This window comes from Chrysemys picta, chromosome 14 (genome assembly GCF_011386835.1).
Source record: "Chrysemys picta bellii isolate R12L10 chromosome 14, ASM1138683v2, whole genome shotgun sequence".
NCBI lineage: Eukaryota > Metazoa > Chordata > Testudines > Emydidae > Chrysemys > Chrysemys picta.
Genome location: NC_088804.1, coordinates 39,765,764 through 39,789,758, shown reverse-complemented (window position 1 = coordinate 39,789,758; position 23,995 = coordinate 39,765,764). Strand labels below are relative to the sequence as shown.

At 43.2% G+C, this 23,995-nt stretch overlaps 2 protein-coding genes across 4 annotated transcripts in view; both read left to right on the top strand.

Moving 5' to 3' along the window:
• Positions 1–13,652, top strand: part of CA5A (carbonic anhydrase 5A) — a 35,550-nt gene extending 21,898 nt beyond the window's left edge. For all 3 annotated transcript variants that reach the window (XM_042852098.2, XM_005292239.5, XM_024105519.2), the window contains exons 3-7: positions 2,001–2,119; positions 4,717–4,812; positions 4,970–5,032; positions 7,101–7,256; positions 9,233–13,652. In XM_042852098.2, coding sequence (XP_042708032.2) covers positions 2,001–2,119; positions 4,717–4,812; positions 4,970–5,032; positions 7,101–7,256; positions 9,233–9,412 — 614 coding nt within the window. In that variant the 3' untranslated portion in view covers positions 9,413–13,652. The remainder of the gene's footprint in view (positions 1–2,000; positions 2,120–4,716; positions 4,813–4,969; positions 5,033–7,100; positions 7,257–9,232) is intronic.
• Positions 13,653–22,880: 9,228 nt separating this feature from the next.
• SLC7A5 (solute carrier family 7 member 5) overlaps positions 22,881–23,995 on the top strand; it is a 56,035-nt gene continuing 54,920 nt past the window's right edge. Inside the window, exon 1 of the mRNA XM_005292240.5 lies at positions 22,881–23,666. Coding sequence (XP_005292297.3) covers positions 23,054–23,666 — 613 coding nt within the window. The 5' untranslated portion in view covers positions 22,881–23,053. The remainder of the gene's footprint in view (positions 23,667–23,995) is intronic.

The following is a 23,995-nucleotide window of genomic DNA, read 5'->3' as shown; positions in this document are numbered from 1 at the left end:
ATAACACCCTTGTATTATATAGGGTCTGATCCTGCTACCATTGAAGTCAGTGACAAAATTCCCATTGACTTCCATGCTGAGGATCAAGACCATAGTCCTTTTACCCCCCCCCCCTTTACCCCGATCCCAGTGGTGTACAGAGGTGAGCAAGTGTTAGCATCCCTATTATGCACATGAAGAAACTCAGGAGCAGGGAGGACAAGTGACTTGCCAGTGGTCATATAGCCAGTCTTTGGCACAAATGAGCCATGTGACTCCTGGTCTGTACTCTGATCTCTAGAGTTGCTTCCCCCTGCATATAGAAAAATTCCTGGGGGAGTCTTGCATAGGAAAGATTTTACTCCGATAAGTGAGTACACCTGCTTTGGAAGGCCAAGGCCAAGATGTTAGGCTGGTTTAACTACGGCGGGAAAAGCAACATTGTCTAGTGGACTGAACATGGAACTAAAAACCAAGAATAGCTGAGTTCTAATCCAAGCTCTGACTCTCAGCTGCTCTGTCTTTAGCGACTTGCCTAAAGTTCTCAAAAATGATGAACTTTCATCACTCCAACTGAGGTCAGTGGATGATGTGGGGTTGTGGTGCTCGCGAAAAGCAGGCCCAAGGTGTTACAAATTGGGCAGTCAAAATCATTGGTCACTTCTGAAAATTTGGGCCTTAATCCCTCTACCTTAGTTTTCTCCTCCTCTGGAAAGAATTAATTCCCCTCTTTCCAAGAGTGAGGTTAGAATTAATTACTCTAAACAATGGTTTGATATAAAATAGTAATTATGTACTATATATTTAACATCAGTAAATCAGTTTGTAAAACACATAATAATGTTAGTTAATAGTCCTTTAGATGTAATTGGTACCAGTAGTTTAGCAGGTGCTATGATCTAGTGACTAGCAAAAAGGGATTTAGAACCAGGAGGATCCTGTGTTTTAATCTGGAGTGACCCCATGGATCATTCCCACAAGGAAAAAAGGGTAAACATCAAGAGTTCATTCAAAACCAGGTACATAATTTGAGTTTTGGTGAGTATACCAATTACAAAAAGTCTAATGCCTACTTAAACTAAATTATGAGTTGCTATTTTAATAATTTAATAAATATGAGGCTAGGAAGAATTACATTCTATTGTGACCTAGGCCAATTCAAAATATCATTTGTAAATAATACAGTCTAACTTCTACAAGCTTTGGATTTTTGCACATATGCAGACAGTGTTTAGACACTTCCTGATTAGCATTCAAATAGTTTTCAACATACAAAATATCAGCATATTTACAGGCATTTGGGAAATAGTTTAATATTGGACTGATGCTCTAAAACTTGTGTGTCAGTCACAGTTCTTGCAGAGTCACATTTTCTAAACTTCTGTAACATTTAAAAAAGATTTAAAATTGTATGTTTGCCAAAATGTACTAATTGTATTCGTACAATTAGAATAAGAATTTGGAGGATATTGATGGTTTGTATTGTCACCTGAGAAATTCCAGTATCTCCTGCAATTCCAGGTTTCATTGATCATGTCATAGATGGAGAGACTATTTTTGTCTTTGAATCCGGAGGATGTAAATATTCAATGACAACCCACTGAACCGCTTCTGATGCACCTGCTCAGAGAAGGTGTTATGTATAGCCACCATGACTCTGCCAGACAAATCCTGGTTGAACTTGTAAAGATTCTTTCCCTTGCAGGGAGTTGGGTGAGGAAGCTTTGTTTACTGTATAAAATGGGAGGTCAGACATTAACTTTAGCTTGAGTTCATCTGCGGGCTAATTAAAGTCACACACTTGCCCCAAGCAATTTTGTTTAGATGCTTTAGTGAATTGAGCAGTAAAATTAGCTAAGGGGGAAACATTACTGTAAAGCAGTTACTGCATCTGAGCTTTCCTGGGTACATACAATGCAAGGAGAGAAGAAAGCTGTATTATTTTCACATGTCACTAAGGCAGTTCTAAATCAGTTATCAGCTATATGTAACTGTTTTTCTTTTTTCTCTTTTTTTTCCAGTAATTATGGGAGGTCCCTTGGAAAACCATTACAGGCTAAAGCAGTTCCACTTCCACTGGGGAGCCATAAATGAATGGGGTTCAGAGCACATGGTTGACAGCAAAGTCTACCCAGCAGAGGTATGGGGAGGAATGCTGAACAGTACTCCTAGCTGTTTATTTGCATAAACAGGAGGCTAGAACTCAGTGATTCCAGCCCTAATGCTGGCTAGAAAGCTAGTACGGAGCTGTGGTTGATGTACAGAACTGCTGCTTACCAGTAATGGTCAGTGCTAGTTAACAGCAAAGTTCAGCCATTGTCCTGTTAATAAGCCGAGAGCTGCCATCCATTCCAAAAAAGCACATGGTCCTAAAATTGGTTGTTGGCTGCTTGAATGAAAATTCCAGTAACACTTTTTTTCTGGTATATGGCACTCTTTGAATGCAAATAATGAAATTCACAGAATGAGTCCTTGGCATGCAGCAAAATGTCACTGCTGTTACTGTCCTTGCTGCTTGGGATGGCAGGACTGGGTCTCTGCCCAAATCGTGTTACTCTCTTTTAGGGAAAAGAGTAGAAGAGAAAACAGAGGGGATGCGACTAAGACCTGGTCTACGCTAGAAATAAATAAAGGTTGAGTCTCATTAGTTAGTGAGCATTAATATGTTGTTTGCAACTAAATACAACCTTTACACTGAATTTGGTGCTGTTTTTTGCTAACCAGGAGGATACAGTGTACCTATACCCATTTATTTAAGTACTCATATAGCTTAACTTACATTTATTCAGACTCTTAATTTTTATGTTTGTTAGAAAATGTGAGGGGTGCATTTTTTATTTACTAAATGATCAATTTTTTACTTGTGATTTGTGTCAAACTCCATTTGGATGGAAATTCAAATTCAATTAAAAAGGCACAAAAAGAGCATTTTAATCTTTTATTAAATAAAAGTGCTGGATACATAAGAAAAAAAGTTTATCAAAACATGCTTTGCATTTAAAAAGGCTGTATTATCTATACTTAATGAATTAAACTGATTGTTTCTGGTCGGCATGTCCTTCAAGATTTTAGAACTGCTAGACCTCATCCTCTCTCACCTAGTTTTTGTTTATAGATTGGAAGAGGAAAACAAGCTTTTCCAACTCCCAATTGGCTTCTTAACTTTGTATGAGATAGTCATTGAACTGAACTAGATGAACAAACTGAAATGTAAAAATCTAAAGACATCCTCTCTGCACCTGCAGAAGAGGCTACTGCTGTCAAAAGCTGGTTTAGCACTTCAGCAAACTCTGATTACAGGTGGGTAGCCAGTGACTTCCTCCGGTTCAGTGGTTTGACTTTCTTTAAAAGTTGGCAGCAGACATGTACTGCTTAATATTATTATTTTTATTTAATTTAGATTATTTGAAACTTGTACATTTATGCCTTAATATTGGCTGTCACTTTCAAATTTAATTTGAAATTTAATTTTAATTTGAAAACATAAACCTGAGTTTAATTTAAATAAAAATGTTTTATTTAAATTTTAAAAAAATCAGATTTTTGTCATCAATTTTTATCATCCCTGAACCAGCCTCACCTGTGATGGATCAGCTACCTGCCACCTGAGACTGATCAGGTAGAGATCAATAAAAGGCAGCAAGTGGCTCAGTTGGTGTATAGGACAGGAGGGAGTAGTAAGGATCTTTCAGGAGATCATGGGTTAGTGAAGAAGGGATAATTGTATTGAATGTTCTTATTTGGAAGGGCTTGAACCAGACTCTGGGCATGGTGTCAGTCATTCCTGTGCTGAGCGGACAGGCCAGCAGCCTACAAACTGGTGTAAATACTTTTATACTAGTATAACTGGATCCACCACGGCGGGGTGAGGCGGGGTTTGGCTGCTTTAACTATACCAGCATAGTTCAAGAAGTACTACTTTCTAGTGTAGACCAGTCTTAAGATAAGAGAACAGTGAATAAAGGAGGTGGGACTAGGGGAGAAAATACCCATTAGGCTCAGAGAGGAAAGTGTGACAGATGTAAAAATAATTTTCTTTTTATTCAACGAAAATGGAGAGGGACTTGAAAATGGTTCTGTCCTCCCTTCCTTCCCCGCCCCGTTGATGATGCCATAGTGGTGTCTGCTTATTTGTTTGGTAATGTGAGATTTATTAAAAACCAGTCTATGAATAAGATGTCAAATTAACCTCCATGTAGAGAGCTAGCACAAGGCGTATCACTACTTACGTTCCTTATTGAGAAGGCTTACGTGGCACTTTAAAGTTGTGCAGATAGGTTTTGTGCTGGGCTGGCTCTTCGGTTGGGGTGGATTTAATCCTAGGAGAGCTGTCTGTTCTATATCTCTCATCTCTTTCTTATAATGAGGGAAATCTTCCATTTGATTTTTAAATGCACAAAGGGGAGCTGGGTGCCTAATGCAGCTAACTTCCTTCTGCACCTTTGAATAACACTCTTGTAATCTATCACCCACAAACAAAATCAGTCTTCTGTGAAATGCAAAGTATGGGGCTGACATTCTTTTGTTAAAAAAAAGCAACTAAAGAAACAAATACTAGTTTCAAGTATATTTTTTTTGTTTCCCATTTTGTGGCTTTTGATTTTTAAGGTAGCTGCTGTACATCTCAAATTGTCAAAGGCCAAATGTAGGACAAAGACCAGGAGGAACTGCATTTGTTTTGATTCTATTTGTCTGTCTTGTGTATGTGTGTGAAATTGTCATTCACTTGTATTTCAGCTGCATTTAGTACACTGGAATCCTGTCACTTCCACAAGCTTTGAAGAAGCTGTCATGGAGAATAATGGTTTGGTTGTCATAGGAGTATTTTTGAAGGTAAATGGTTACTGCATCTGTAGTGATGCATTTTATATATAATTTTTTAAAATTAAAACAGATAAAATATATAGACTTTTTTTAATTAAACTTCTTGTGGTGGGTATTTCTGTAATGTGTCCTTGATGACTTACACATTTATATCTGTGTAATGCAGCTGGGAGCTCATCACGCAGGACTACAGAAGTTAGTAGATGCGTTACCAGCAGTTAGACACAAGGTAATACATATTTTTTAATGGAATGTTTAAATATTCCAATGCATGTCTCTATCCTTATTGTTAGTGAGTTTATCAACATACAGAATATTTTGATAGTATCAAGGCACTAATAAACTCTTTATTACTGTCATTGATGTGTGTGGGTTGGGGACTGGACTGAGGTTAGGGCATTTTGAAACGATAGGGAAAGTTGTTGGATTCAAGTAGAGAAAATCACTAACCTTTCAGATGTACTTTATGTGATCGCTTTCCAATCTGCTTGAGTCAAGAAAAGCATGTAGACTGTATCACTCCAGAGGGGCATGACACATGCTTAGTATTTTCCTTACCTGCAGGCTGAGGACCTCTGATACAAAGCCAAACTACTAAAAAATTTCCACATAGTAACCAAAAGCCAATTTTTTCAGAGAATCACTCAGTGCTGTAAAGAGAGACAGTCAGTGGTTACTATCTGTGATATTAGATTTTCTGGTATCCGTTATTTTTCTACTGTGTACATTTGTTAATCAAAGCCTACAGTCAGGATTTCGTATATGAGCATAACTCTGAAGTCTCTGCAGCCCCTACTTGCACAGTCAGCAAGCTGATAGTAAGGGTGATTTTATTAAGCAGGTGTGTTTCCAGTGGGGTCCTGCAGGGATTGGTTCTTGGCTCTATGCTGTTTACGCATTTTATCAGTGATCTCTTTGATTCCCTGGTACAGTGCTGTGATCCAGTGTAGCATGTTGCTAGCTGTGCTTTCCAACTCGCAGTGTCAGCATTGAAAGTTTTCCAGTCCCTCTTGCAAATGTCCTTGAACCTGAGCCTACATTGACCCATGCCTGACCTGCCTCCGAGAGTACTGAAAAGCTATCAACCTAGTGACTTGCAATCACTCTTAGAACATAAGAACGTCTAAACTGGGTCAGACCAAAGGTCCATCTAGCCCAGTATCCTGTCTTCTGACAGTGGCCGATGCCAGGTGCCCCAGAGGGAATGAACAGAACAGGTAGTCAAGTGATTCACCCCCTGTTGCCCACTCCCATCTTCTGGCAAACAGAGGCTAGGAACACCATCCCTGCCCGTCCTGGCCAATAGCCATTGATGGACCTATCCTCCATGAACTTACCTAGTTCTTTTTTTAACCCTCTTATAGTATTGGCTTTCACAACATCCTCTGGCAAGGAGTTCCACAGGTTGACTGTGCATTGTGGGAAGAAATACTTCCTTTTGTTTGTTTTAAACCTACGGCCTATTAATTTCATTTGGTGACCCCCCGTTCTTGTGTTATGAGAAGGAGTAAATAACCTTTTCTTATTTACTTTCTCCACACCAGTCTTGATTTTATGGACCTCCATCATATCCCCGCTGAGGCATCTCTTTTCCAAGATGAAAAGTCACAGTCTTATTAATCTCTCCTCATTTCTTCCTGTAATAGACCCTCTAATTTTTATATATATGCCATGAAAGCCCCTTTAAATAAATGTTGACCAAGCCTGCTCAGAGAGAACTTCCAGTGCATCGAAAAGAACATTCTACAGCAGCGGCCAGCACATTCTTCGGCCTACGCCGTTTCCCGCAACCCCCATTGGCCTGGAGCGGCAAACCGCGGCCAGTGGGAACTGCAATAGGCCGAACCTGCGTATGTGGCAGGTAAACAAACCAGCCTGGCCCGCCAGGGTGCTTACCCTGGCGAGCCGCATGCCAAAGGTTGCCAACCCCTGTTCTACAGAATACTCAACTCTGAGTGTAAACACATTCAACATATAAAACTGAAATAATCTTGGGCCAACATTTTTAAAAAAATAAGCATTTATTTTTAGGTACCCAAGTAAGTGGCCTGATTTCCAAAAGGCTGAGCATTCTGCACCTTTGATTGAAGTCAAAGCACACTCAGGACTTTTGAAAGTGGACTTAAGTGCTTAACTTTTTATTTTACGGTTGCTCAATAATAATATTGACAGCATTTAATCGATAATAACAATTGTATGGTTCCTAATCTTATCACTGTTTAGATTTTTCAAATATATCCTCTAGGTTTTCTTTTAGAGGTTAAAATATTTAATGCATGAATTTTCTTGGATTCTAGGATGCAATTGTTGAGTTTGATGTCTTTGATCCCTCCTGTTTGATGCCATCATGCCCGGATTATTGGACCTATGACGGATCTTTGACCACTCCACCACTTACTGAATCTGTCACCTGGATTATTAAGAAGACACCAATAGAAGTTGATCAAAATCAGGTATTTATCATGCTAATAGTTTGCTTTTTAATAAAGATGGTTTATTCCTTCTGGGATAGAGGAGGAAATAAATACTCCACAGAAGGAGAAGTTACTTACCAGTAAGGCGGAGGACATAGAGATTGCCACCTGGCCCAAGGTCTGTCTAGTCTAGTAACCTGTGTCTGACAGAACCAGCATCAGATGCTTCAGAGTAAGGTGTAAGAACCTCACAGTAGCAGATGTGGGATAATCTGCCCCCCAAATAGGTTTCATCCTGATCTAAGAGATTGGCTTAAGCATGACGTTTAATAGCTCTTCAAAAATATTTTGATAGCATTAACTATCCAGAGAAATGTCTAATCCTTTTTGGACTCTTGCTAAATTCTTGGCCTCAGTGTCTTCCTGTGACAGTGAGTGTTGTCTATACATGTTCATGCTTGTGGAATCCAGGCACTTGTATTATAAACTTCCAGAATCTTCTACAGAGTGCTGGGAACACACCCCCTCATTTCCCTTCCCCTTGTGCAAGGTTCCAAGGATATATTTTAAAAAAAAAGAGGAGAGTCCCTAATTGCTTTTTGGTTCCTTCTGACTGCTGAAGGTGCAGCGAGCTCAAAGCTTATCAGCTTTTTTTAATGCCCTTTTGGGGGATAGATTTGTTTAGAGTTGGTTAGAGTGGCAGTCAGCTTTTCTTTTAAAAAAAAAAAAAAGGAAGGGTTCCCACAAGTGGACTATTTAGAGGCCACCTCAAATAGGAACTTAGCAGTTTTAGGTTGTTATTTATACTTAGTGCTCTAACGTTCATCCAGTTCTTGTCACTGTGTATTCCCTGCTGCTCTTAATTCTAGTGCCCCGTGTTGCCAGTTTAATCCTGCTCTTTGGCATGAAATAGAGGTGGAGAAGTTCCAAACTGACAGAAGAGGCACAGGGATTAGGAGCAGCAAGAGGCTAAAATTACAGTTTTTGCTGGCACTCTTCAGTATTCTCCACCCATCCAAGGAAACGCATCAAGAATGGCCAAATGATTGTGACATTAAAGTGATTGTTTCCGATCTAGGGAAAATGTGCCATTTGAATGACACATGATCTGATCTGACAATTCCTCCTAGTTTAGGAGGCACCGAAGGCAAATTCATTCATTTTCACCAAGTTATTGAGGATTTTACAATGACACATAGCAAGATTGTCAATTCCCAGTAAAAACTCCGTGGAACATTAATGTCCAACAATACATTCAGAAATTCCAAATTGTCAAGAATAGGGGTATAGATGGGCATATGGCTTTATTTTACACAAGGGGGAATGCAAGAGTTAGAGTAGCTTGAAAGGAAGAGAAAGGTATAACAGAGCAAAGAAGAAAACTTTAATTTGAGGTATAGTGTGTTCTCTTTTTCAATTCAGACTCTTCTGTACTGTCTCTTCCCTTTCTCTCCCTAAAATCCCATCCCTTCCGATAGAGAACAGGTCACTGCAGTTCCCTTGTGGGCTTTAAAGAAACTATGCTAAAAACCTCATCTGCTGCATGCCTGGGTTTTGAGAGCTAGCAGCAACACATGTGACTGTTGCTGAAACTTACTGTTTCCCACGCATCAACATGTGTGTGTCTGAATTAGGAGAACAGACCTTGCAGGCAGGATGTAATCTAAGAAGGCTGACGTACAGAAAGATTTATATAAAGGTGGTGCATATGCAACCATGAATACTCAGCACTCCTCACTGTCTCGGGGTTGGCAAGAAGTTAAAAGTGAATAAAGACGTAGTTCACCTGAAGATGACAGATGATTGGCAGTTCATATCTTGTATTGATATAGTTGAGAACATGATCTTTACCAGCAGGTGGTAAAGAGATGCTGCAAGTTAATGCCAAAACCTCTCAGTACTTGAGTTTAGTGTGAGCTCTGATAGGATCACTCAGGTTTGGAGACTGTATTCCTTTTACTCCGGTTGTTCTTCGGACTGCTAAGTCACTCATATTCACCATTTGCCATTCCCAGCTTGAGGAGTTTCGGATGCTGCTCTTTACCTCAGCTGGGGAGGAAGAAAAGAGGATGGTAGACAACTTCCGCCCGCTTCAGCCACTAATGAATCGGACCGTCCGTTCATCCTTCCGAAACCACCACCTACTGAACATTGAAACAAGACCCAACGAACTTGCCCACCAACATAGCCCATAGGATAGCCTAAAAAGAGACCTTACATGTTACAATATCTAAAAGTTACTAACAGACACTTTATTTTTTAAAATTCTGTATGTAGTGTGTGTGTACACTATAGAATTTCATGGTCAGTCGTTTAAAGGGATTTGGAGTTTACTGCTTGGCATTTTACCTTCAGTGGGTCATCTTTTCTGTAGAAGTACATACTTATTTTTTTACCAAACTTTTAAAGCAAGTAGCAATAACTCATAACATGTATCAGGGGTTATTTTAAGAATTTAAAGCAAAATAAGGGAGTGAGGTTTCACCGCCCTATCCCATGTCATAGTTTGTATCTCATGAAACGCTTTTGCTTAAAAACTTCTTTTCAAACTAATAACCCCAACAGAGCAACAGTAGCAGATTGGGGGCACAAAAAGAAGTCTCTCATAGATAACAGATCATGTCCACTGTAGGATTACTTTGGGGGAGGAGGAAAACAGCTTTCTATAGGCAAAAAGAAAATGGATATGCTTTGTAAAGATTGAAAACAGTTTCTTGAGGAATGTGACACTTATCCTAAAGAGTGGTCCAGATGGCCTTTTTTTATCTACCTCTGCTAGCCATAGTTTTCTCTATATTCATCATGTTTCACTTACTTTGTATGTTTTACTTTGTTTAATGTCCATCATATGGGTGAAATTTGTGTACAAATGGCTAAGTAGCTCTTCGTTTCTGATGGAAACGAAGTCTGTCTTTAGACCATAGAAGTGATATGGAGTAGATTTGTTTAAGTCATTTTGGAGAACAAATGAGAAATCTTGACCTTAGCTAGTAAATGGGAAAGACTCCAATAACTGAGGTCACTCAAGTGTGAGTGAGATCAGTACATTAGCCCTTCAATGCTAGATTTTGAGCCTTATGACAAGTTTGCATATTTGGTTGGAAAACACTTTGGGGTGGGGTGGAGGGGTGGGAGGCTCTGTTTATTTTGAGTGTGGGCTTTTGCCTAGCCCATTTGAGTGCCTTATTGTTGTCCATGCTTCCTTCATTAACCCTGCCTCTAGCTGATCGCCTTTTTGCCTTGAGAATGAAATTTCCCCCATCTGCCTTAAAGTGTGGTTCTATTCTAAAATGCAACTGTGTGTAAATGGCTCTTCTCGTTCCCTAGATCTGCTCTCCTGTGTGTAGTCAGATCAGATCTGCGCACTGAAGCGCGACAGATAGGTTTTCACATCTGTTAGCCCTTCAAAGCCCCCACAGCTAGGTGGGATTGAACTGGATTCCATTCCTTCTTTTGCATCATCAACAGAACGCTTTATTAACTTTCAATCACTTCTAACTGAAAACAGTGGCTGGCACAGATGTCACTGAGGGCATCATCTAAATACCATGGGGCTGAAAGGAGTAACTGATGCCATAATTTGGTCTGTAGAACCACTTATATGCATGATTATGCGTGAGAATGACAGATCCCAGTGTGACTCTTGGAGATAAGGTGAAGTTGCTGGACTCAAAGCTAGGAAAAGTGAGACAAGGTGGATGAGGTAATATCTTTTGTTGGACCAACTTCTGTTGGTGAGAGAAACATGCTTTCAAGCTACAAGAACTGCTCGTCAGGTCTGGGAAAGGTACTCAGAGTGTAGCTTGAAAGCTTGTCTCTTTCACTAACAGTTCTTGGTCCAATAAAAGATATTCCCTCACCCACCTTGTCTCTCTCGTGTCCTAGGACCAACACTGCTACAACAACAGTGCAAACAAGCTAGGAAAAGCATCATTTTGCTCTTTAAACTGAGCATATTTGACCTGGATTCATTGAAAGTGAACATGAAGCTCAGCAATGCCATTCCTACAACTACTTTTCAGAGTGGAACCACACTTGAAGATGGCAGTAACTTTGAATCAGTCATTTTATACCTTCCCAGACCATGGCCACTCTCCCAGTAAAAAGAATAGGAGTACCTGTGGCATAAGGTGCCACAAGTACTCCTGTTCTTTTTGCGGATACACACTAACACGGCTGCTACTCTGAAATCTCCCAGTAAGGTAGTGATATTTAAACTGTTAGAAATTGCTAACTATGGTATTCTGTAATCTTAATAATGCTGCTTTTACATTTAAAGGCTAGCAATGACTAGGATTCTATAAGTAAATAAATCTTAAGAACATAAGACCAGCCATACTGGGTCAGACCAAAGGTCCATCTAGCCCAGGACCCTGTCTTCTGACAGTGGCCAATGCCAGGTGCCCCAGAGGGAATGAACAGAACAGGGAATCATCAACTGATCCATCCCCTGTCGCCCATTCCCAGCTTCTGGCAAACAGAGGCTAGGGACACCATCCCTGCCCATCCTGGCTAATAGCCATTGATGCACCTATCCTCCATGAATTTATCTAGTTCTTTTTTGAATGTATCTTAAATGTATCTGAAATATTCATATGGGTATAGTGGGGAGAAGTGATTGTAAAATGGTTCTTTCTGGTAGAAAAACGGAGTGAGTGTTACTTTGAAATAAGTAGGAACCCTACAATCACTTCTGTAAGTTACTTTTCTGACTAGTTACTGATATAAATTCTTTTTTTTTTTAAGTCACTGACAGTGGAATGGATTTTGCAGGTTTTAGATAATTTCATACCCAGGACTTAAGCATTTTAGTTTCCTTGATGAGTTATCAGCAAGTTCTTGTTCTCTTTTGATTTGCAAAGATTATTTCACTAGTTCATACAGCTTTCATGATATACATAGATGCAAAATACATTTTGTTCTTTGGGGGTATCGTAAACATGTGCACACATACCAGTTATACAGATAATAAGCTGCAGTCAGGAGGTACATTTCAGTTAGATATTCTATGCTCTGATGAGGGTAAAATATCTGGAAACAGATTTCAGTATTAAAGACTCTTGTTACATTTTCTTAGCACAATAAACAAGTTTTTTTTACAGGGATTTTTCTGTTAGTTTCACTACAACTTGTGTCTGCATCTGTGTTTACATGTTCATATGGTTTTGTGTGTCTGTGGCAAGGAAAGAATAATATTTAAATTACAGGGTAAATTGTCACCTGTTCATGCAATTAGCAGAAGCTTGACTTTTATTTTGTACATGTCTGGTGATTATATCAGCTTTGCAAAATTGTATTCACCCAGGAAGAGTTGTTCTTTTAGGAATAGCAAGTGGGACATCACTTTCCCCTCATTTCTCCATCATCATGGTAAAAAGCAAATGATTTGATGTGTTAGCTAATAGTGGGTAATTACATTTCATGATGACTTTGCAGGCTTGCGTTAAGTCTGACAGATGTCCACATAGTTATCTTAAGGCTTAACTTACTTTAGGTCGCACAGTGTAAAGAGGTGTGAATATATAATTCTGTTCTGACTTGTATGATGACCATTTTAATTATTTAATATGGCTGTAATTAAAAGTTTCCACATTTTTGGGAAATGTGCAGCTTATACTCCTAGGAACTGATGGACGAGGGGACTTCTATGGCACTAATTTACCGCAGGGTAAAGATGACCTTGGAATTGGTGGTATTGAGATAGGGAAGGTTGAAATGAAGATCATAACTGCAGGGCAGTACCTGTCCAGTCTTACTGTCACACTGTTGCGCAGTAAGAGGGCAAACTCAGCACAGGGAGTATTATTGTGAGTTAGGTATCACTCTGATAAAAACCTAGCTGTCTGGTGGCTTCATAATGTTAGAATGTATTTGCAACAAAATATTGACTACATTCCAGAATTCTCAGGCCACTACGTGTGATTGACTTATGCTTGAGCTGCATTGTTTTTTACCTCAAATCTTGGCAAAGAGAATCCTTCTTGCCTTGAAATGCATAACTATATGGGAGATTATCTTGATCTCTCAAAAGTCTGCTTGCTACCAGAGTACTGGAATTTAATTATTCATGTTAAGGGACCTTTTGGTCCTGGTAATCTTAGGGGTTGATAATGTACCTAACGTTGTAGTGGTTTTCCTTATTTAATCTTCATATTTGCTGTCAAGCTTGAAAGCCTTCATTTTTAACCTTATGTTCCTTATTTCCTTGGCAGTTATTGCACTGTGTATTTTTAACATATGTATGAATATATCCTATGCTCATAATTATTATTTACTTATAGAATCATCTGGTAACATGGAATATTTTGTGTGTTTTATTCTCCTGGGATACGTGCATTTATTCTTAGTTACCTGATATAAAGAAGTTCTTACCTGCTGTATTTTTAGAAAATATTCAACTAGTACATTTATACACAATAAAATAATACAAGAGAATCTGCATGTGTATTTGTGTAACTAAGGTTTTTTTTCAGTTCTGCAAAACTTCTTTCAAGAAAATAATGTAATTGCTCCCTAACAGTGAACTGGTTCATCATGTGTAGAGCGTAAGCAGATGTCAAACATTTTGTGATCTGTGAAGCTGTGAAAGACTCTACTGAACTGTATTATAATTGGAATTATGAAACAATGAACCCGGCTGTGTAGAAGCAGTACTGACTGAAGAATATCTAATGGTTCATTGTCCTCTTGAGCTGTGTGAAACTAGGACTGTACATTTTGAATATCCATTTACTCTACTATTTTATTCAACACTTAGCATTAAACTGTCAGCTAAGTTCCTTTTTTAATATTGCATATTTAACACTGAACATACTTAAGTATTATTGTTATAGCTCATAATTTCCTGACCTTCACATTTTGTGTTTTGCAGTTCTTTATATGCAGTGGTGTTGTAGACATGTCAGTCCCAAGATATTAGAGAGACAAGGAGGGTTTATTGGACCAACTTCTGTTGGTGAGAGACCCAAGCTTTTGAGCTGACACAGAGCTCTTCTTCAGGTCTGACAAATGTACTCACAGTATCACAGCTAAATACAAGGTGGAACAGGTTGTTTAGTATTTCATATTTCAAAGGACCATTGAAGGTGACTATTAACACCTCTCCAGCCAGAAAAGAGAAAAAAATCGTGGTGTGTGGGTGGGTGGGTGTGGTTATACACCATAAATCCAATGTCTCTGTTCAGTCCATGATTTTTAGGGTCTAGCAGAGTTATGAATTTAAACCCCCAGGCTCATCTTTTGAAGGTGTTGTGCAGGTTTCCTTTGATGATGAGGATGGAGAGGTGAGGTATAGAGTGTTTGCTTTAGGAAAAGTGTTCACCCACAGGTGACAATATTCTTGTCTTTGATCGCTTTCCTGTGTGAGTTCATTCGAGAGCATAGTGCTTGTCTGGTTTCACCCACATAGAGGCTATTGAATGAGGTACCCCACATATTGTGATTGGCATGGGTAGGAACCATGGATCTTGAAAAGTGCGTACTATGGAGTGTTGAACACTGTAGCAGCGGAGATACGTTCTAAGGTTTCGCATCTGTTGTTCTGGCAGGGTCTGGTGGTGCTTTGAGGTGGTGGGGGAGCTTGCTTTTGGTGATGAGCATGGCGAGGTTGGGGGATTGTGTGAAGTCCAGAAGAGGCAGTTCAGGAAGATTTTTCTGGTTGGGATCCCCATCAAGTATGGGTTGTAATTGTTTGACACAGCCTGTATGAGCTCCAGTGTGGGGTGGTAGGTGACAACTAGGGCTGTGCAATCAGAGGGGGTTTTATTTCTGTATTGAAGCAAGTTCTCTCAGGATATTTGGGTGCCCTGTTCCATGATGGGATCTACTTCTCTGGTGGAGTGTCCTTGTTTGGTGAAGGTGGTTTTAACTGTGTTAAGGTGTGTATCCTAGACTTCCTCCTCGGAGCATATTCTGTGGTATCTGAGTGCCTGACTGTAGATAACTGATTTCTTAGTGTGTTTGTGGTGGTTACTGGATCGGTGAAGGTAGGTGTGGTGATATGCGGTTTCTTATATATCGTTATCTGTCGGGTTCCATTGTTGAAGCTGATCATGGTATGGGACACAGATGCTGGTGTGGGAGTGTTCTAGAGAGAGTTTAATGGATGGGTGGTGGTAGTTGAAGTTGTGAAGGAAATCTAGGAGGAAGTTTAGGTCATCTGTCCAGAGGATGACAATATCATCGATACATCTCTGGTATATCATTGGTTTTGTGGTGCATTTGTCCAGATGCAGTTCTTACATCACTTTCATAAGGTAGGTATAAAGATGATATCAAATTAAACTTTAACCTATCAGTTGGACTGAAGAACTGATTGTTTAATTTGAATAGCCAATTTTATCAATAGGATAAATGTAACAAATTTCAGTCCTACCCTGCCATACCATAGCACCTTTAAGATGCAGATGTCATATGGATATTGTGGATTCCCATTTTAATTAATTTTATTAAACATACATCTGTTGATGTGAAAGCGGGAAATTTAAGATACTGGTTAAATGTTCCCACCTGAAATTGATTAGACACAATAGACTTGTATATCCAAGATGTTTTCTGGAGAATCTGCTTATTTGATTACAGGCAGATTATGATCAAGGCACTTTTCCTGATAGAAGTAACCTGTGTGTTCATAACCAAAAGGCCAATTTACTTGTGATACAGGTCATTATTTGCCTTTCTTATGGAGGTCCTTTTGATGTGACAAACTCACCCTGTCTGAGTATTAGCATATGGAGGATTGATTGGATAATCAAATCATCATCAAAGATTCTGCAAAATAACTTGGAGACCTGAACAGAGCTAATAAGTTAGCTCTCAGAAGTAATACAAATACTTAGCCCTTACATATTGGTTTATATCTTCAAAGCATTGTATGAACTAATTCCAACACCACGCCTGTGCAGTAGGTATTCTCCCCATTATAAAGGAGAAGAAACTGAGCTACGGAGAATTAAGGCTGTAATCCAGCAAGGTATTCAAGCATTGCAATCAGTGAAATTACTTGTACGCTTAAAGTTTGACGTGCCTGCTGAACTGGGGCCTTGTAGAAGGAATTGATGTCAGAGTTGGGAGATCCTGGTTCTCTCACTAGACCTTTCCCTGGAGAGACGCTGATGGTCATTCTGAATCCATGAGGCAAAAGGTACTATCTTAAAGTGAGCCACAGTGATAGTTGAACAAGTCTAGTTTGTCTCATGTGACCCCTAATCTAAAGAGAGGGGAGCTGGCAACCTGCATTTGCAGTGGCAAAATTAACGCTAAAATCCAAACAAGGGATACTTAAATACTGGTATGAGGGCAGACCCCCCCCCCTATTTATTTCAAGAGGAAGAACAGAGTATATACTTTTAGATTTCCATTTTTGCAGTGTTTTTAAAGCAGTCTGATTACACAACAGGCAAGTATCAATGTAGGACACGATGATGAAGCATAAGTTTGCCAATGCGTTTTAATTAAGCAAATGTTTTTTCAACTTTAGCTGTAGCAAACTTAATTTAAGTGTCCCAATTAAGTATCAATCAAAGTTCAGTTTTTGTAATTAGATTAAATTCTTTGTGTAATGTAGTTCCTTCCCTGACGAACCGAGGGACGCACCCCACCTATGTATTCTGTACACTAATACTGACTTGGACTCTTAATACATTCCATGGGTGGCGTACCCGAGCCCACTTATCCACTGACACTTTAAAAACTCCCGCACCCCAATCTGGGTCTATGCTGGTAATGTGATATGTATGTATCTCGTGATCTTTGTAACCAAAACCTGTAATCCCTCATAACTCAAGCCTGACCCCAGATGTACAGCACCTTCCCTCTTAACTTGTGTATATTTAATTTTAAACATTAACTTTAATAAAAATTTTAAGATCTTTAAACTGGTCTTTAGCGTCACTCTACGGCATTCCACCGGGGTCTGATGAAGAGATAAGTATGCCTAGCTGACAGGGTGGAGAAATGCTGTGGTACTTATACTGCTGCTAACAAGGTCCCCTGTGCACCAAAGAGGACCAGGATTGTATAGAAATAGAATAAATAGAGCAAATTTTGGATGAAGGAGGAGCTGTTGGGACACACTCTGAAAGCACAAGAAAACTTTGGGCAATGAGGTAAAGGACAAACATTGTCACTGATGCACATGAACTGGACATGAAATTTGGGGAAAAGTTCCACTCCTTGATGTAAGTGGATTAACTCCACAAGATAAGAATTTACAGTCTAAACCAATGGTAATATAAATCCAATGACAAGTGGTCCTGTTTATGTAGCTGTGTAACTAAATGTGTATATCCCTACAAAACACGATGTGACTTATTTACACAGTTATTCTGGATCTTCTCAGCTAGTTTCTGGTGAAGTGTGTTATGGCTAGCTGTATCTATTACAGCAGTTCAGTTCATACACAAACTCCTACATTTGCAGTTCTGTAAATACTGTGCCCCGAGCAAGAAGCTGGCACACAAGATCTTGATGTGAAAGTGTTTCGGGTTTTAGTTTTAAACTTGGATTTGCAAACCACCACTTACACTGATGATGGGGTTAATAGAAAATGCCAAATCCAGCTAATGGCGGGTGTTCAAAATAAACCCATTCCATCTCTGATGCTTCCTGCGGATACCCAGGGTTGGGAGGCACCTTGCTACCACCCACCCTTAGCATGAAGAAGTCTCAGCTGTGCGTTCCGGGGGTCACCTCCCCAAATCCACTGGCCACGGACAACACAAGCAATCTCCTCTAGGCCTCGCAAGCCTCTCTGTCACTCTGCAGGTTAACGATTGGCACACCCCCACCCTTGATCCCTGCAAGTATCTCCCTGGAGTGTTCCAGCCCCCATTCCACTGGCCACTCTCAGGATCTGCTGCTTCCAAAGAAACAGTACCCCCCCGCTTACCGGTTCCACCTCAGATCACCGCTCTGCTTAATACACAGCACTTAGCTATGTTTACAGTGAAATCAAGAACAGGTTTATTTAACAAAACAGAGGTTCAAAGCAAGAGCCAGTGGAAGTGTTGGAAACAAATGGTTACATATAAAATAACACCCATTATAAAGCCTAGTCTTAATTAACAAGATACTCTCATAACTTGCTCACCCGAAGTCCTTTCACCATGTTAGTGCCATGCTGGCTGTGATGCTCTTTTCATAAGACAACCACACTGTTAGCTTGTCTCCTCAGTGAAGGATCCACGGTGTCTCTCAATACCCCTAGATACGATTTAACAACCTATAGTCCTAATTCATAAACAGGACACTGCCCTGCTGAGTGTTTCTTCCTGTGGCTTTTATCTTATTGATTCTTAATCGTTTGATTAGCATCAGGCTCAGTATGCAAATAGACAAGTGTTATGAGGTGGACAATACAGGTAGGATCAGAAAGGAAGATAAACGTCTGTTTCACTTGCCCGAAAGGAACTTGTTCAGCATTGCTACATAATTCTTAAATATCATCCGTACGTACATTTCACAATGCTAGAGACCTCACATGCCACCCGTTGGTGAACTATTATGCATGTATCTGGCCCACAGGATCCCTGTACAACTCTAGCCACAGGGGTGTGCCAGTTGGCAAGTCCCAGGGTCACACAGCCTGTCTAAACTTACACAAGAAATACTTTGCATTCAAAACCTAGTGTCCAGTAAAGAAACTGCTCTATTTTTCCCAATGCCTACACAAGCTGGCTAATTTTAAATGCACTAGATCAGGGGTGGGCAAACTACGGCCCGGGGGCCGCATGTGGCCCTTCATACATTTTAATCCGGCCCTCAAGTTCCTGCTGGGAAGTGGGGTCTGCAGTTTGCCCTGCTCCATGTGTACTGTGGCTCTGTGCGGCTCCCGGAAGCAGCATCCGGTCCCCGCTCCGGCTTCTATGCGTAGGGGCAGCCAGGGGGCTCCACACCCTGCCTCCGCCGCAAGTGCTGCCCACATAGCTCCCATTGGCTGGCAACTGCAGCCAGGGCCGGCTCCAGGCACCAGCGTAGCAAGCAGGTGCCTGGGTCGGCCAATGAAGAGGGGGGCGGCACGTCCGGCCGTTCGGTGGCAATTCGGCAGCAGGGCCGTCGCTCCCTCTCGGAGAGAAGGACCTGCTGCCGAACTGCCGCCGTAGAATGAAGCGGCGGTAGAGCTGCCGCCGATCGTGATCACGGCTTTTTTTTTTTTTGCTGCTTGGGGTGGCAAAAATGCTAGAGCCGGCCCTGACTGCAGCCAATGGGAGCTGCAGGGGTGGCGTCTGTGGACGGGGCAGTGTGCAGAGCTGCATGGCCACGTCGCTGAGTAGGTGCCGGAAGGGGGACATGCCGCTGCTTACGGGAGCTGCTTGAGGTAAGCGCCGCCCAGAACCTGCATCCTTGACCCCCTCCAGTGCCCCAACCTCCTGCCCCAGCCCTGATCCCCCTCCCACCCTCTGAACCCCTCGGTCCCACCCTCCTGAACCTCAGAGCCCACACCCCCGCGAGAGCCCTCCCACCCGCACCCCTACCCCAGGCCGGAGCCCCCTCCAGCACTCTGAACTCCTCATTTCTGCCCCCTCCCCAGAATCTGCATCCCCAGTTGGAGCCCTCCCACCCTCCCACACACCAACCCCCAATTTCGTGAGCATTCATGGCCCGCCATACAATTCCATACCAAGATGTGGCCCTCGGGCCCAAAAGTTTGCCCGCCCCTGCACTAGACAGAGCTATATTTCATTTAGAGGCGTGCAGGTCAATTCAGGTTTTGTTAAAAACAAATTTTTTACAAACAACATTAGTATGAATATCTTCACTCAATTGTTCAGAACACTCCACTATTATTAGAAATAATGTTTCTCTAGTATTTGCAATCCAATTTTTGCAGCATCCTACTTCTGTATGAAAACTAGAAAGTGAAAATGTTTGTCTTCTATGATTACGGTAATATATACATAAAATTGCCTATAAACAGAACTGAAAATATTGAGTTTAATTTCATTGTCCAAGGATAATGAAATGCAAAAGTAAACAAACACCACAAATAGTGAAAAGTAAATTTGATTTTAAAGTTTTGTTTAATAATCTAAGGAAACACTGGTCCAGATTTCTTCAACTTTTACTAAGATTTTCAAAAGTAGCTATTAAATACCTCATTTTTTGAGTACCCATCTTGAAAGAACCTGATTTTTAAAAGGTGATGTGCACCCTTCCACTGGAAATTGAGCCCACTTCAAGTGTTGCAGGTGGCACATCCAAAAATGGAGGCACCCAAAATCAATAGTCACCTTTGAAAATCTTTGACCTTCTTTTAAAAATAATTTGGTGTAACAGTTTTGCGTACAGTCAGCAAGTTGCGTCTAACATGATCACTGTCATTTCACTGCAAATTGTGATAGGTGCATATACATTAAATGATTCCAGAAGTCTGGCTGGTGCAATGCTAATCTCGTTCTAATTTTTTTATAAATGTGCATAATCAGAGATGTGGGTAAATCGTTGTTTAAATAATGTAATTTTTTTTTAAACAGTCATGATTCAAAGACCACTAGATGGCACATTCTGACGATGCAATATTTTGTTTCTTGTTTCCAGTGAAGATAAACTCTCTAAGAAAATGACTGGGGAAACCATAACACAATTTGAGGGTGAGATCTTGCAAACATTTGTGCAGGTGAGTAACTTGATACAGGTGAGTTGTCCCAATAACAGAGTTACTCACCTGCACAAGTGTTAAGAAAGTCTGATGTTAAAAGTTGGAAATTATATTTAAAAATAAAAGTTAAATAATCTCTCCAGGAAAATGTAGACTTTAGTGGTAGCTAAACTCAGTGTCTTACAAGCAAGCCCCTTGACACTAGTGCCAACACTTAAGCACATGTGTAACAACACTCATGAGCAGAGGGATCTTCCAGTGGTTATGGTACTGGGAGACCAAGGTTCAAGTCCGTGCTCTGCCACAGACTTCTTGTGTGACCGCGGACAAGCTACTTATCCTCTCTGGGTAGGTCTACACCAGGGTTTCTCGAACAGGGGTCGCAGCTTGTGTAGGGAAAGCCCCTGGCGGGCCGGGCCGGTTTGTTTACCTGCCCCGTCCGCAGGTCCGGCCGATTGCGGCTCCCACTGCCCGCGGATCGCTGCTCTGGGCCAATGGTCTATACAGCCTGCAACAGTGAGCCTTGTGCTAGCGCTCTGAAAATAGCTATGTAGACAGCGCTTAGAGGGGCTGACGCTGGATTTTGAGTTCTGAAGCCCACCCCCTCCTTAGGTTTTAAGCCTGAGCTCTAACCCAAACTACAACTTCAAAAAGCCACTATTTTTAGAGTGCTAGCAAAAGCCCCTCAAAGGCAAGTCTGTCCATCCAGGCTGTGGGTACTCTAAGGGTCTCTGTTCCCCATCTGTAAAATAGGGATAGGAGCACAGCCCCTGCCTCAGGGATGTGGGGAGAGAAATCTGATAAAGGTTGTGAGTCGCTCAGTGATGGGGCCAAATAAGATAAGTAATACCATGTCCAGAGAAGGGTGACCAGATGTCCCGATTTTATAGGGACAGTCCCGATTTTTGGGTCTTTTTCTTATATAGGCTCCTATTACCCCCCCACTCCCTGTCCTGATTTTTCACACTTGCTGTCTGGTCACCCTAGTCCAGAGTGGGCCTAGTGAGTAAAGTATCAGAGGGGTAGCCGTGTTAGTCTGAATCTGTAGAAAGCAACAGAGGGTCCTGTGGCACCTTTAAGACTAACAGAAGTATTGGGAGCATAAGCTTTCGTGGGTAAGAACCTCACTTCTTCAGCTGCTCCCAATACTTCTGTTAGTCTTAAAGGTGCCACAGGACCCTCTGTTGCTAGTGAGTAAAGTTATACATCTGCTTAAGCAGGGGTGGGATTAATGCTTGGGAAACTGATCAGAAGCACTGGCCAACAGAAGGCAGAGGGAAGGGATGGACTGATGGGCTAGTCCTGGACAAGCCAGAGCAGGGCCTTGGTCTCTAACTTGAGAAGTCTGTTCTTCCGTAAAGCCAGGGCGCAGCATGGGTACTTTTAAGATCAGTTTGTCGGAGAACGTGGTGTCAGTTGGTTTATGGTGGGGTTTCTATTTCCTGCTAAGGTACCCGGTGGCTGAGAGATTGCCACCACTGCTCTGTGGTTCTCTGCACCGCCTGGCAGGGGTGCGCTGCTACACCGGCCGCTGTTCTGTGAGGACGGGGGAGCGCTGCGGCGGCTCGCGTGGCTGGGAGCTAAACCGCTGCGGGGTTTAAATAATCTGCAGCTAAAACGCGCCCGATCCGCGATGCAGCCCCGCGCCGGAGTGCAGGGGCGCCGCGGCCCCCTCCTTCCCCGGCAACCCAGCGCCCCGTTTCCCCTGCGGCTGGCGGGGTCCCCCGCCGGGCTGCGGGTGATGCCCGACCGAGGCTCAGCCGCAGCCCCCCAGGAGGGGAAAAGCACGTGCTCGCCATGCCGGGGCCGCCCCAGCCCCGCCTCTCCCGCCCCGCCCCGGCCGCCCCTTCTCTCCGCCCCCCCGCGTGCGATGCCCGCTCTGGCTTCCGCCTCCCGGCTCATAAAGAGGAGACAAAAAGGTGCCGGCGGCTGCCGATCCCGGGCACCCGCAGCCACGTGTCGCAGCGCGGCCCGGCCTCGCTCCCCGCCCGCCGCCGCCGAGCCCGGCCTCGTCTCTCCGGCTGCGCCAGCCCGAGCCCGGCCGCCGGTCCGCGCCACGCGGTAGCGCTCCGTGCCGGACCGCCTCTCCCGCCCGCCGCAGCCGGGGTACCCAGCGGGCCGGCCTCCCGCGTCCTCCCTCCGTCAGCCGGGGTCTCCAGCATCCTTCCGGCGCGCCGCCCCGGGGGGCCCCGGCCGCCTCCGCCCAGCCAGCGCGCAGCGGCGCCCGCCTTCCCGGGCCATGTCGGGCAGCGGCGGGGTGAAGAAGCGGAGCTCGGCCGCCTCGTCCTGCTCGGCGCAGGAGGAGGAGCGGCAGGCGCTGGAGAAGATGCTGGAGCCGGCGGGGCCCGGCGGCGGCGGGGCCCATGAGAACGGCTGCGCCGGGGCGCTGTCCCCGTGCGCCCCGCCGGGCGCGGAGCCGGGCCCCCCGGGCAGCGGGGACGGCGTGGCGCTGAAGCGCTCCATCACCCTGATCAACGGCGTGGCCATCATCATCGGCACCATCATCGGCTCGGGCATCTTCGTCACCCCCACCGGGGTGCTGAAGGAGGCCGGCTCCCCGGGGCTCTCGCTGGTGGTGTGGGCCGTCTGCGGGCTCTTCTCCATCGTGGGCGCCCTGTGCTACGCCGAGCTGGGCACCACCATCTCCAAGTCCGGGGGAGACTACGCCTACATGCTGGAGGTGTACGGCTCCCTGCCCGCCTTCCTCAAGCTCTGGATCGAGCTGCTCATCATCCGGCCTTCCTCCCAGTACATCGTGGCCCTGGTCTTCGCCACCTACCTGATCAAGCCCCTCTTCCCTAGCTGCCCGGTGCCTGACCAAGGGGCCAAGCTGGTGGCCTGTCTCTGCATCCGTGAGTATCCGCAGCCCTCTGGCCAGCTCTGTCACCTCTGGCTGCAAATGCCCCCTCTAGAGCTGCCCCTTTCCGCTAGCTTCCCTTGTATTCTGTTGCCCCATCTGTCTCCTCTCTCTGGCTGGCTCACTCCCTGTAGCCCCGAGCTCTGTTACTCGCCCATGTGGCTTCACTAAACTTAACTGTGTCTTCTGTTGCATCTCATCGCTCCCTGGGGGACAAATTGATCCCAGCTCTCACTTGGTGCTGTCTTCTCCTTTAGCACCCTGGCCACGTGCCCTGTGTTGTCTGTTTTGCGGAGAGACACCAACCCCCAGTCTGGTTTGAGC